Here is a 13,942-nt window from a genome sequence, read left to right as displayed (position 1 = left end):
TCCTTCATTAAAAAAAAGAAGTGTTTTTTTCATTATTTTGCACTGGCCCACACACCCTAAAAATATTAAAATGGAAAGTAACTTTTACTTTGAGTCATTTATTAACCAGGTACTTTTTTACTTTTACTTTAGTAGGTTTCGCAAATGGTAATTTTCACTTTTACTTGAGTCATTTTTTATGTGAGTAATTATACTTTTACTTGAGTATAGATAGATTTTCAGTGTTTTACCCACCACCGCATATTAACGTTAGCTAGTTACCACTGCTCAGTAAGCTCACAAAAGTTGCTAATAAAATAAATACAGACTTTAGCAGTAAGTGTAAAATTACCAAAGCTAACAAATGACAATAAAATTGACAATTTTTTTTTTCACCCATCTATTTTTTTTTCTCCTCCATGTCCCCGTACAGGTCTCATGCAATCAGGCCAGGCTCGCAAGTTGAGAGCCAAAAATTTGATCAGTTAATCAGTGGGCATGGTTTTTGATTGACATTTTGGGCAGCAGTTAATACTAAATGTCAGTTAGGTGTTGTGAATGAATGATCTGCATATGCGTTTAAATCAAGTAAGTAATCAAGTAGTTTATCAAGTTTATCAAATCAATTGATAATTTATTACTCTATATTTCAATTCATATACCTTTAATCACTTCCATTATTAATTTGTAAGCATTTTCATCACTTCCATTTTTTTCCATTTTGTTACTCCCACCCTTTAGGCCACTTTCCTTAAATGATAAATGGCAATTTTGTGTTGTGAATGATGAATGTAAGAAGGAGAAAATGATGAAACATGGCTCTGTTTTCATCATATCATGACAGTTTTATCAAATCGGTTTTAAATCAATCAAATCACTTGATAATTTATCACTCTATTTGTCACAGGTAGCAGAGCAGGAGGACTGAAACGCAGACACCGAAGCAGAATTACTGACTTAAGATCTTTTCTATGAATTCAGCAGTCAGGTAACAGAAGGCTCAGGTAACACGCTGGCATGACAACAAGGTTCATCAACAAACTGGAAACATTGACGATGATCTGACAAACAACTAAGAGAACAGACAGGTATATATACACAGGGAACCAATCACAAAACAAGGCACAGCTGGGGTGAGCAGGGACCAGAATATGGAGGGAACATGATGATTGGGTAAAAAGGTGATTAAGACGGTGTGGCAGGAAAACACAAGGCAAGGCTGATTTAACTAACACAGGAAAGGTGAGCAGGAGAAAGCAGGCTGGGCAGGGCCACAGGAACACATGAGGAACACCAGAGGTTACCAACTGACAAGAATAAAACCAAAGCAAGGCAGAGATAAAGAAAACCCTGGACTCAGAGGAGAAAACAATACCAAGCTCGAGCACTACACAAATAGAAACACAAACGGCAAATACAGTTATCACAAACAATTTGTAACCCAGAGCACATTCAAAACACACACAATCCTCTTTATGATTGAGACAGAGTACATGCTGTGCGAGTTCAGACCGGAGTGGCCAACCAAAATATGGTTTCTAACTTCTCCTGCCATCTATCCAGTCTTGCAGACTGACCCTAGGCCTCTTTTAATGAAGCTTTGGCAAATGAAACTGGACTCCCACTTCTTGATTTGCAGGATAATACCAAAATTGACCCTTATCCTGCTGCCCATATTCCCTCTAGCCCACTCACACCTGCCGCCCCAGCTCTCTCACCCGTCTTATTAGTTGTATGTGCAGCAAGCTCCCATGTATCGAAGGCCAGGCGGGCCAAAAATGCTCTTCCTATCACCCCATCCCTGTCATTGTAACTGTTATTGAGGGAGTGGAAGTCATCACAGGACTTGAAGGTATTGCCAGGGCTTGCTCTTTACTCCTTGGCTTGACCTACGCACTGAATCTTGATTATCCCGGGCAGCTGAAGTATACCTTTGAGGTATTCCAAAAACTTTTCTTGGAACTGTAACACCCGCTCTTACTTATATCAAAGTTTGAATGATTAAAAGTGTTTTGTCAAACATTCAATGTCATTGTATATTATTTTGTAGTATTTTGAGTTTTATTTCTTCTGTACTATCTGGGATATAGACTATAATCGTACCTTAAAATGTAGGCCACGACATAAACACATAGAGATGTTAAGAAATGCAATGGTTATTCCTAAGAAATATTTAGATTTAATTTACTGCATTGAATAAATTCAAATCAATGCAGTGATTAATGTAGATTATTATTACTCAAATATATAATATTGATATGTAGAATTAAATTAATTTTTATTAGTACTATTGACACATTTAGAAGTTTCTATGATTCATATGTACTCAATATTTTTGTTGAGGTTTTAATTTATTCATTTTTGTTTTCTAATTGAATTTACTCATTTTAAATGGATAACTATAAATGGTCTCATTTAATTTATATTTACTCAATACAAAACACAATTATATGTAATTAGTAATATTGTGTGTAATCTGTTGCCTCAATTTTATTGAGTAGATATGGTGTATCTTTTCTTACAGTGTATGTGCAAATCTACTTGGCAATAAACCTCATTCTGATTATTCAGAACAGGGTAACTTCATTCCTTTCTGTCCCCACCCATCTTCTTAATCGTTTCCCACATCTCTCCTACCTGAGTAGTGTTGCAGTTGAGTCACAGTACTTTCTCCAGTATGTCCTTTTGGTCTGTCTTTTTGTCTTCCTTACTATTGCCTGAGCTTGTTTATACTGAATCGTATGCTTTATTTTAAATGCTTTATTTCTATTTCTCACTGCTACTTTGCATTTCTGCAGAGATACATACTTGGAACCATGTGTTTAAAAACTCTACTCGGCACTATACTACAGCCACCACTTTTACTACTATTACAACCATTATTAATAAGAATAATACTGACTACTACTATTATATTTCTGCCTCTTTATGCCTCTTCTTCACTGAGGGTTTAATTAAAAGGCATTTTGACTCTTGATTGGTCATCAGTGTTAACCTGTCCAGTTAAAGTTAGATGCTGGTTGAAATTCTGGCAAAACCTTTCCTAATTTTCGTAACTGTTGCTGTTATCATCACCTACAGTATAATGATAGTAGTAGTTCACAGTGCTAGAGGCCTAATTACATGCACACACACATAACGTGCGTCAGAGCCATTCTAGTTCAGTTAAATGGAGCATGTGAATTTTAATTGAAGATGGATTTGATGACACTTCCATCTGAGCTTCCCACTACACACACCTTAGTAACCACTGGTGAAGGCTGGAGACTGACAGCTTGTTGTAAAAGTAAGTGAAGCCTTTTCTCTATAACATTTCAAATACTGTAGGTTTGATGAGGATAATTACATGCACACACACATAACGTGCGTCAGTGCCATTCTAGTTCAGTTAAATGGAGCATGTGAATTTTAATTGAAGATGGATTTGATGACACTTCCATCTGAGCTTCCCACTACACACACCTTAGTAACCACTGGTGAAGGCTGGAGACTGACAGCTTGTTGTAAAAGTAAGTGAAGCCTTTTCTCTATAACATTTCAAATACTGTAGGTTTGATGAGGATATCTGACCATATGGACAGGTTAACAGTTTTAGTCTGCATGAAAACAATACAAACCTGTAAATAAGGAGAATACTACACCAGTGTCAACTAAAACATATAGTCCTGTACAGGTGTCTTACACATGATCCATCAGTTGCTTTCTCTTTGTATTCTGGATTATCTATGTATACAGTATAGAGGTTCACAGCATGAATGAAATTGCAGGTTACCTCTAGGGGTTACTATATTATAAACGGCAGGGATTGAACAACCTGTATAAAAAGGTGTATCAGTGTTACTTTGTTACAAATGATACAAATTACAAGCCTAGAGAAAAAAAATGAGAAAAAAAAATGTGTCTACAGTGAAGTGATCTTTTGCTCCTCTGCTCATATTTGCTCACCATCAGTGTGCTGTGATTCGTGTTAGTTCACACTTTCCATTCATATGTTTCCATTGTCAGTTATATCATGTTTAATATCCAGTTTATCTTTTTTTCAGTTTTTTTTTCTTGCTGTGTCTTGTCAACTATTTTATGCCATCTTGACCATATTTGTAGCATGAATTACTAAAGTTATCTTCTAACACTTTGGTGTTTTTTATGAGTTTTAGTTTGACATTATGAGAAAAGAAGACATCAAATTACACACAACTTTGAAATTTGAAAGATGACACAATAAAGTTTGAGTCAACCACTGTGGTCCTTGATGTAAAGTGAGTAAAGATGCAGGAGTGACTACCAACAAACCAATACAATAAATACCTAAATTATCAGCAATATCCAACAGCAAATGCAAAAGTCCAACAGCAAAAAATAGATTATAAGGGTGACATACAATGTATTACCAATACGATAAGCGTACACCTCCAAGTTTACCAAAAGCCATAATGGGACCTTCTGTTTAACATTGTGCAAAAGAAAGTCTGCTATGCTTTGTAATCCATGTGTTCCAGTGAGTGAGTGGTTTAATGGGACTTTGTTCATGGAGCATCCCTGGCCAGAGGCAGAGAGGTGGCTGCTGGTGGCTGTGTTGGGACTAGAGATGGTGATGGGAGTTGTGGGAAACTGTCTCGTTCTGCTGGTCAAAGTACTGGTAAGGTGACTTTGACTTTAAGGATTATTCATTATATTGGTGTGAAATGTTATTCATGTGAGTTGTGTCTGTACAGTGCAGAGGGTGATACATTTAATGTGTTTTGCATTATCGCATTATCTCATTTTTATGTGATCTCAGCATGGCATAGGTATGTTCACTTCTTTCCTTCTGTCTTTCATTTTCAGTGCAGAGGTCGGTTCAGCTGTCGTTATTGGCTTCCCTTCATCAGTCTCACCTTGTCAGATTTAGGTACAATATACACTAACACTACTGCATTACAGGAGTTAATTGGTGTTTAATTTACTTTCTTGGTCTATCCCACTAAATACCTTACCTTGCAAGGCAGCTGGATTCGTAAGATCACAACATCATGAGATCACGCAAGAATCCATCTTGTCAGACTTCAAGTTACGCACTTGTGCTATGAGGATTCTCACTTAATCTCACAAATCCAGCTGCCTCACAAGATAAGACAGTGACAGACGATGATAGACTGGTGGTTTGTCTAATCACCTGCCAAGTATTTTTTGAAAGTGCATGACTTTTCCAAACACTTTCCAAGGACGACTTCTCAGGTTCTGTGTAACAAACCATCTGGTGCATCAGGTTACTATCTCCCAACCCATCTCATCTTTATTTACCTTTTTTGGATCAAAAGATTCCTGAGTTGTTACAGTTTTGACTTGTACTCACAGTGCAGAAACTCATCATTTCTGATAATGAACCACTGTGTTGTGAAGGCTGCTCCCTCCTTATTATCTCCGGCTCACTGTTGGCCATGCTGACGGGAGGTCAAAGGTCACCATGGTGTGAGGTCGTAAGCCTGTTGAAGTTTGCCTTCATCACCTCCTCCATAGGAAGCATAGGTAAGACACAGCTCTATACACACACTAGTGGTTGAACCAAAGTTGAACCATACATTTCTCCTCAAATGCAAATGAACATTATTTCATCTGTGTAAATTGAGAATAACATTGGTGATAACATGCAGCCTTGAGGGACTCCTGTGTTTAAAACAACTCTGTCAGACATAAAACCATTTACTCTGACTCTCTGGGGTCGATTGCATAGAACTTCCTTTATCCAGAGAACAATGGCCTGGTTAATTTACAAATTAACAAGATGTGATAATAAAATATCTGTATCAACAGTGTTGAAAGCATAGAAAAGTCCATGAATAAAATCCGTACACAGGCTCTTGGCCTGTCCAGGTGTTCAGCCACTGACTGTATAAGAATCAGACTGGCACCCTCCACACCTCTGCTGGATTTATATGCAAGCTGCAGTGGGTCAAGCTGCTCACTGAGCGAGCATGTTAGATGCCTACATATAACTCTCTCCGTGCATTTTCTTAGAATGGGAGTGAGAGCAATGGGCCAGAAGTCATTCATTACATTACATTTTACATTTTATCACAAAAAACAAATGTTGTTTTTTATTGATGAATGACTTAAATAGGTTTAATCGAGCTTCAAAGTTTTGTGCACAAGATTTAACAGTTAAACAGCTGTAAATATATGCAAAGTGCACTGGTGGCACTTGATGCCACTCACTCTGCACCCCTAAGATTCTAAGCTTGGAAGGACAAGCCGATATAGCTGTCATAAAGGACAGAAAACACAATAATTTTGGTTTAATTGAACTGAAACTGAAAGCGGCATCAAACTTTCTTGATGCATCTATCTGTTTTACTCAAACAGGTGTGGTCATGAAAACATCATCTCTTCAGTCTGTGAAGATTCTCAGTCATCCAGGTAATGGTATATCCAAAAGCGTTTAGTCAAGAGCAATTGGACTTGTTAAAGATTCTTGAAGATGTTTTGCCTTGCATCCAAAAGGCTTCGTCAGTTCTGACTGATTGGTGGGGAGTCCCAGGTAGGGTTGGTGGAGACTGTAAGGAACCCAACCACGGCCGAGACCAGATATGTTGTCTCATTATGGCCAACCTCTACATGGCAAAGCCCTGAGCTCCTTCAAAGAACAGCACCAAGCCACTGGTTCAGATACATGGACATCACATGGGTCAAAATAAAAGCCTTCACACAACACAGCAACTTAATGGATAGCAAAATCAAGTTCACATGAACTTGTCAGAAACAGTAGTTTCTTGGACTGTGCAGTACACATTGAAGAGGACAGAAGCCTTCACACTGACATATACAGGAAGCCCACACATACTGACAAGTGCTTACTCTTTGACACTCACTGCCCACTGGAATCCCAAGCTTGTGAGCTTGGGGTCATTATCAATCAATCAATCAATTTCAATCAATTTTTATTTATATAGCGCCATATCACAACAGAAGTCATCTCAAGGCACTTTTCACATAGAGCAGGTCAAGACCGTACTCTTTAATTTACAGAGACCCAACAATTCCCCCATGAGCAAGCACTTGGCGACAGCGGTAAGGAAAAACTCCCCTTTAACGGGTAGAAACCTCAAGCAGACCCCGGCTCTTGGTGGGCGGCCATCTGCTTTGACCGGTTGGGTTGAGAGAGAGAAAGAGAGAGGGAAAGGGGGAGGGGGGACAGAAGAAAAACAATCACAACAACAACAATAAGCACAAGCAGCAATAGCCAGGGAAGGATGCCATCAGGACTGTGAAGGACCGCGAAGGTTCGGCCCGGGACTCAGGTTTTCCTGTGAGATGAGAAAGCACAAAAAACTCCGGGGAAGAAGCAAAGTTAGTGACATGCATTGATGTTACATGAATGCATACAGATGGAGAGGAGGAGGAGGAGAGAGGAGCTCAGTGCATCATGGGAAGTCCCCCAGCAGTCTAGGCCTATAGCAGCATAACTAAGGGCTGATCCAAGGCGAGCCTGGTCGGCCCTAACTATAAGCTTTATCAAAAAGGAAAGTTTTAAGCCTACTCTTAAACATAGAGAGGGTGTCTGCACCCCGGACTGAATCCGGTAGATGGTTCCATAGAAGAGGAGCCTGATAGCTGAAGGCTCTGCCTCCCATTCTACTTTTAAAGACTGTAGGGACCACCAGTAAGCCTGCATACTGGGAGCGCAGTGTTCTAGTGGGATAATACGGTATTATGAGCTCTTCAAGATATGATGGTGCCTGACCATTAAGGGCTTTGTAAGTTAGGAGAAGGATTTTTAATTCTATTCTAGATTTTACAGGAAGCCAATGTAGCGAAGCTAAAATGGGAGAAATGTGATCTCTTTTTCTAGTTTTAGTCAGTACACGTGCAGCTGCATTCTGGACCAGCTGGAGAGTCTTTAGAGACTTGTTAGGGCAGCCTGATAATAAGGAATTGCAATAATCCAGCCTAGAAGTAACAAATGCGTGGACTAGTTTTTCTGCATCTTTTTGGGACAGGATGTGCCTGATTTTTGCGATATTACGTAAGTGAAAAAAGGCAGTCCTTGAAATTTGATTTATGTGGGAGTTAAAGGACATATCCTGATCAAAGATAACTCCCAGATTCCTTACAGTGGAGCTGGAGGCCTGGGTAATGCCATCCAGAGTAGCTATATCATTGGATAATGTGTTTCTAAGGTGTTTAGGGCCAAGCACAATAACTTCAGTTTTATCTGAATTTAGTAGTAGAAAATTGCAGGTCATCCATGTCTTTATGTCCTTAAGGCATGCTGGAAGTTTGTTTAACTGATTGTTTTCATCAGGCTTCATTGATAAATATAATTGAGTATCATCTGCATAGCAATGAAAATTTATGGAGTGTTTCCTAATAATATTACCTAAAGGAAGCATATATAAGGTGAATAGAATTGGTCCAAGTACAGAACCTTGTGGAACTCTGTGTCTAACTTTTGCCTTCACGGAGGATTCATCATTAACAGGTACAAACTGAAATCCGTCTGATAAATAGGACTTAAACCAGCTTAATGCAGTTCCTTTAATGCCAATTAAATGTTCCAGTCTCTGCAAAAGGATTTGATGGTCAATTGTGTCGAATGCAGCACTAAGATCTAACAGGACAAGTATAGAGACAAATCCTTTGTCCGATGCAGTTAGGAGGTCATTTGTGACTTTCACCAGTGCTGTCTCTGTGCTATGATGCGCTCTAAAACCTGACTGAAAATCCTCAAATAAACTATTGTTATGTAGAAAGTCACATAACTGATTAGAGACTGCTTTCTCAAGGATCTTGGATAGAAATGGAAGGTTAGATATAGGTCTATAATTGGCTAAAACACCTGAATCAAAAGTAGGCTTCTTAAGAAGAGGTTTAATTACAGCTACTTTAAAGGACTGTGGTACATAGCCTGTTACTAAAGACAAATTGATCATATCTAGTAAAGAAGTGCTCACTAAGGGTAAGGCTTCCTTAAGCAGCCTAGTTGGGATGGGATCTAAGAGACAGGTTGATGGTTTAGCTGAACAAATTATTGAAGTTAGTTCAGACAAGTCTACTGGAGAAAAACAGTCCAAATATATGTCAGGATTTACTGCTGTTACTAAGGTTCCTGTGTTTGGGGAGAGAACGGTGCCTGTTGAGGGCAGGAGGTGGTTAATTTTGTCTCTAATAGTTAGAATTTTATCATTAAAGAAGCTCATAAAGTCGATACTACTGAGAGCTATAGGAATACATGGATCAGTAGAGTTATGACTCTTTGTCAGCCTGGCCAAAGTGCTGAAAAGGAACCTAGGGCAGTTTTTATTCTCTTCTATTAATGCTGAGTAATAGGCGGCTCTGGCATTACAGAGGGCCTTCCTATATGTTTTAAGACTATCTTGCCAGACTAAGCGAGAAACTTCCACTTTGGTGGAACGCCAAATCCTTTCCAATTTTCACGATGTTTGCTTTAATTTGCGGGTTTGGGAGTTATACCATGGAGCTAACCTCTTATGTTTTATTATCTTCTTTTTTAAAGGGGCGATGGAGTCAAGTGTTTGTCTTAGTGAGCCTGCAGCACTATCAATAAGATTATCAATTTGGGAGGAACTAAAGTTAACACAAGAGTCCTCTGTAGTATTGAGACATGGCATTGAATTCAGTACTGACGGAATTGCTTCCTTAAATTTATCTACAACACTATCAGAGAGACATCTAGTGAGGCCATTTTTGTCTAATAGTGTATAATCCAGTAATAGGAATTCAAAAGTTATTAAAAAATGATCTGATAAAATAGGATTTTGTGGAAAAATTATTAAATGTTCAATTTCAATCCCATAAGCCAGAACAAGGTCTAGGGTGTGGTTAAGACGGTGAGTGGGATTATTTACACACTGAGAGAAGCCAATTGAGTCTAATAATGAGATAAATGCAGTGCTGAGACTGTCACTATCAACGTCCACATGAATATTAAAATCACCTACTATAATTACTTTATCTGTACTAAGGACTAAATACGACAAAAACTCTGAGAATTCAGATAGGAATTCAGAGTACGGGCCAGGAGGACGATACACTATAACAAATAGAACTCATTAGAACCCACACCACTGGGTTGAGAATGTGCCCACAAGCAAAAGAGAAGGAGCAGAAAACACCTCAAGGAAGCCCGAAAAGCTTGTGGTGACCCAAAAAACATCAACAAGATCCAGCAAGGACACCAAAACTGTGGGTGGAGAAGAAAAGAAGAACAAACACAACATGGTCATTCCATATGTTGCTCGATTTTCAGAGAAACTCTGGAGGATCCTCAACAAGCACCACATCCCTGTATTTTTCAAACCCTGCAACCAACTGAGACAGAAGCTTGTCCACCCTAATCACTACACACCCGAACACAAGCAGAGCAGCTGAGTGTATGCAGTCCAATGCAGAGGGGAATGCAGAGAGCTTTACGTTGGAGAGACAAAACAACTGCTAAACAAGTACATGGCCCAACACAGGAGCGCCAACTCCTCAGGTCAACACTCAGGAGCTACCTGCATCTAAAGGACAAGGGACACTCGTTTTAGGCCAGCAATGTGCCTACTTTGGATAGAGAAGACAGATGGTTTTAAAGGGGAGTGGAGGAGAGCGTCTATGTCGAAGTGGAAAAACTTATCAGCTACTTACAACGCTATCCTTTCATTCCTTCCCAGGCGGTTTAACACCCATTCACACCTGGACTCATGTGACTAATGACTCCAACAACTGTCCCATGACAGACAAGAGGACTAACAAACCATATGTGACTTCAACGACCCTAAAGGTATGAATGGCGCTACAGTGGTTAAACACCTGGGATTCCCCAACAGCCAGTCAGAACTGAAGAAGCCTTTTGGATGAGAGGTGAAATGTCTTCAAGAAATCCAGCTGCTCTTCACTCAATGCTTTTGGATACATCATCTCTTCAGTACTGCAGTAGTAGCCATGGTAACAATGCTGTATTGCAGTCCTATAATCCCTTTAATGTAATCAGTTTGAGCGTTTGTTCTTTCATCTGTAGCCATCCTTTGTGTGCAGCGGCTGATTGGTGTGGCCTCCTCAAGAAGTGCTCTCTTTGTTGTCATGGTGACAGCATGCTTGACTTCCTGGGGGACAGGGGTGGTGTTCGGGAGTGTCCCTGTTGTCTACGCCTGGATTCGGTATATAGTTTACCAAATGATGTCAGTTGAGAGCTTTAGAGATGATGATGATGATGCACATGTTGGTTCTATTTTGTTCATCTCCATCATCTGCTCCAGGTATGACCCTGCAGAGATGCTGTGTGCTGTGTTCTGGGAGAGCAGCTACTCAGACATGTTCGTCTACGTTCTTTGTGCTTTCTCCATCTGTATATTTCCCCCCTTCCTCCTCATCTTCTTCTGCTCTCTGCTGAGTGCTGCTAGCTGCCACAGAAGCAGAAACAGGTAAACATCTGGAGAAAAGAGTCTTTCCAAGTTGACTTATTCTATGTCATGGATTCTGTCAGGGATCCTTTAGTTGTGTTTGATTTAGTATTGTATTGTAACTGTGCAGCTCTGTATGGTATATGGTATATGAGGAGAAAATCAGGTGTTAGTTAAACTTAAAAATTTAAAAGCCATTTTGAGCACATCAATATGATTGATTAAATAAATTATCATGAACTTTAAATGAACATTTTTGGAAAAGAGGAGACATCAGTGTCATCTTTGTGTAGAGCAGAGATACAACTAGAATATGTTTAAAAACTGCTACAGTATCATACTTCCATTAAAACTGAAACAGTTTATCTAAATGGATGGATGGATACTTGTGCCTAACATACAATATACAAATGAGTAGGAACAGAACAGGGGAAACGCTTGTAATTTTAGGTTAAATAAGTTTATGCTATTTCCTCCAAAGCAGGGGGGTAGGTGTGTAAGGCATAATAGAAGTGAAAATTACAAATCACATTGCTGATTCAAATGGTTTTGTGCAGTTTAAAGACCCATAGTCACTGATGATGTGGTTCTTAAATTTTTCAAAGCTAAACAATTACTTTACCATTCATGTGTACATGACATTTTCCATTGTTGTCAGTTCAGTAATACATTCCTTTTGTTGCTAGTTCAAGCTTTTATGGTCACTTCAGTACAAACTATGCCTGTACAAACACAGTTTATCTGCAACAGAGTGGTCATATCATGGTTGTTTCTGCAGCTGTTGCTGCCTTTCAGTAAAACTTTAACCAGGAGGTGACATACTGTGTAGTCAGTCACCAGTGAGGGGCACTCACAATGCAAAAAATGAGTCAGTGCAGTCTGTTCAATTCAGTTTTGAAGATTCTCTGTTAAAGATTTGTTCGCACATGCACTGAACACCTCTAATCCCTAGAGTTATAAAACTCTATTTTGGAATTCTGACATGCTATTTGACTGTCATTGTGCTTCACTTAGTAATTAATTGTGGCTGATGAAAAACACTTACGCATTCTCAGGTCATATCAGATCCAATCAGTCCTGAATTCATGCTTCTCAAGTGTGAGAATTTGATGCTTTTCTTTGTCATATATAATAAACTGAATATCTTTGGGTTTTGGACTGTTGGATGCTCTGTGTTAATAACTATAATGCTATGCTATAATATGCAGGCCTCCTTTCTCACCGTCTTGTTTCCTCTTTGTCTCAGTGATGATGAAGCAGATCTGTCTGCAGTCACGCCTCTGCTGGTGTCCTCCTACCTCCTCTGCTACACCCCCTTTGCTGTGTCTGAGGTGACACATGCACTTACTCACTTGTTACATACAAACAACACAAGAGCAAATGAACATACACTCATCGAGCACTTTAATAGGAACACCTGTGCAATCTAATGCAATTCAGTACAACAACTTTGCTATTTTGTCCACTTCATTAACATACATGAGGAGGGCAAAATATTAGGAAGACAAGAGCTCTGCCATAAACAAAGTATACATTTTCAGTTTTTTCTGACGTTGTCAGACAAGTGATAATTCTATTTATGTTTATTACTGAAGTGGTAGTGGGTGGTGGTGGTGCACTGGAGTGAATTATATTGAAAAGGGCTCCTAATATTTTGCCCTCCTCATGTACATTAATGGAGTGGACAAAATATTATGAGCAAAGCTGTTGTACTGAATTGCATTAGACTGCACAGGTATTCCTAATAAAGTGCTCAGTGAGTATATGTGTGAACATATAATTCTACTCCCATAGACTGTCTTAAATTCTGTCTCTGCATTGATCAATTAGCTGATCCTCCTGGGCAGGATGGACCTGTCCCCAGCACCTGATTGGCTAAGGACATTATCATCGGTGATGTCATACTTGGACTGTGGTCTGAATCCTCTTATCTACTGCTCCCATCAGGAGTTCCGGGAGGCAGGCATGGCTCTGCTGTGGACCAATAGGAAACCACCATCAGAGCCTGTGCTCACTGCTATCACTAAACGCCACCTGTAAACATGTGAAAGGTTCCATATTTACTCACGCTGATGTCAAGAGAACCCAACAAACATATAGCTCATTGTGGTACTACCACCCCTTGTAAAGGGCAAAAGGTGTCGTTTGGCACTGGAAAAAAAAGTGATGTTGAAGAAGCACGGCCTTGTTTCCCAATAACAACTGAGCGTTTTCTTGGAGTAATGCTACGGACACTTTGAAATTTCTACAAGCATTTCCCAAAGCAGTACTTAAAAGTGAGAGCATGTGCATGCTGTTGAGAGCTTCTTAACGCTAGTTGTCTGTGGTGTTGAAAATGATGCTGAATACACCTCAAAGTAAATTCACGTATTTAACTCACTGTAAGTTGTACTGTATACTGTATTAAAATACATACATCACCAAGTGTAAATGTTGTAAACTATACAAATAAATGTTTCATAAAAGCATATACAGTGCTGTCTGAAAGTTTTAGAACCCTTTAGAACTTTCTGTAGTTTCTGCATAAATATGACCTAAAATGTGATCAGATATTTACACAAGTCCTAAAGTTAGATAAAGTGAAT

At 39.2% G+C, this 13,942-nt stretch overlaps 1 protein-coding gene across 1 annotated transcript; it reads left to right on the top strand.

Annotated features, from left to right (window-relative positions):
• Window positions 1-3,411: 3,411 nt before the first annotated feature.
• Window positions 3,412-13,703, top strand: si:dkey-9i23.8 (visual pigment-like receptor peropsin). Its single transcript, XM_042397777.1, has 8 exons — window positions 3,412-3,488; window positions 4,476-4,615; window positions 4,804-4,867; window positions 5,359-5,484; window positions 10,976-11,114; window positions 11,214-11,378; window positions 12,604-12,688; window positions 13,188-13,703. Coding segments are annotated over exons 1-8 (930 nt in total). The 5' UTR covers window positions 3,412-3,487; the 3' UTR covers window positions 13,398-13,703.
• The last annotated feature ends 239 nt before the right edge of the window (window positions 13,704-13,942 follow it).

The sequence above is a fragment of the Thunnus maccoyii genome, chromosome 2 (genome assembly GCF_910596095.1).
Source record: "Thunnus maccoyii chromosome 2, fThuMac1.1, whole genome shotgun sequence".
Taxonomy (NCBI): domain Eukaryota; kingdom Metazoa; phylum Chordata; class Actinopteri; order Scombriformes; family Scombridae; genus Thunnus; species Thunnus maccoyii.
The sequence above is the reverse complement of the archived record's forward strand: the minus strand, read 5'-3'. Positions and strand labels throughout refer to the sequence as shown.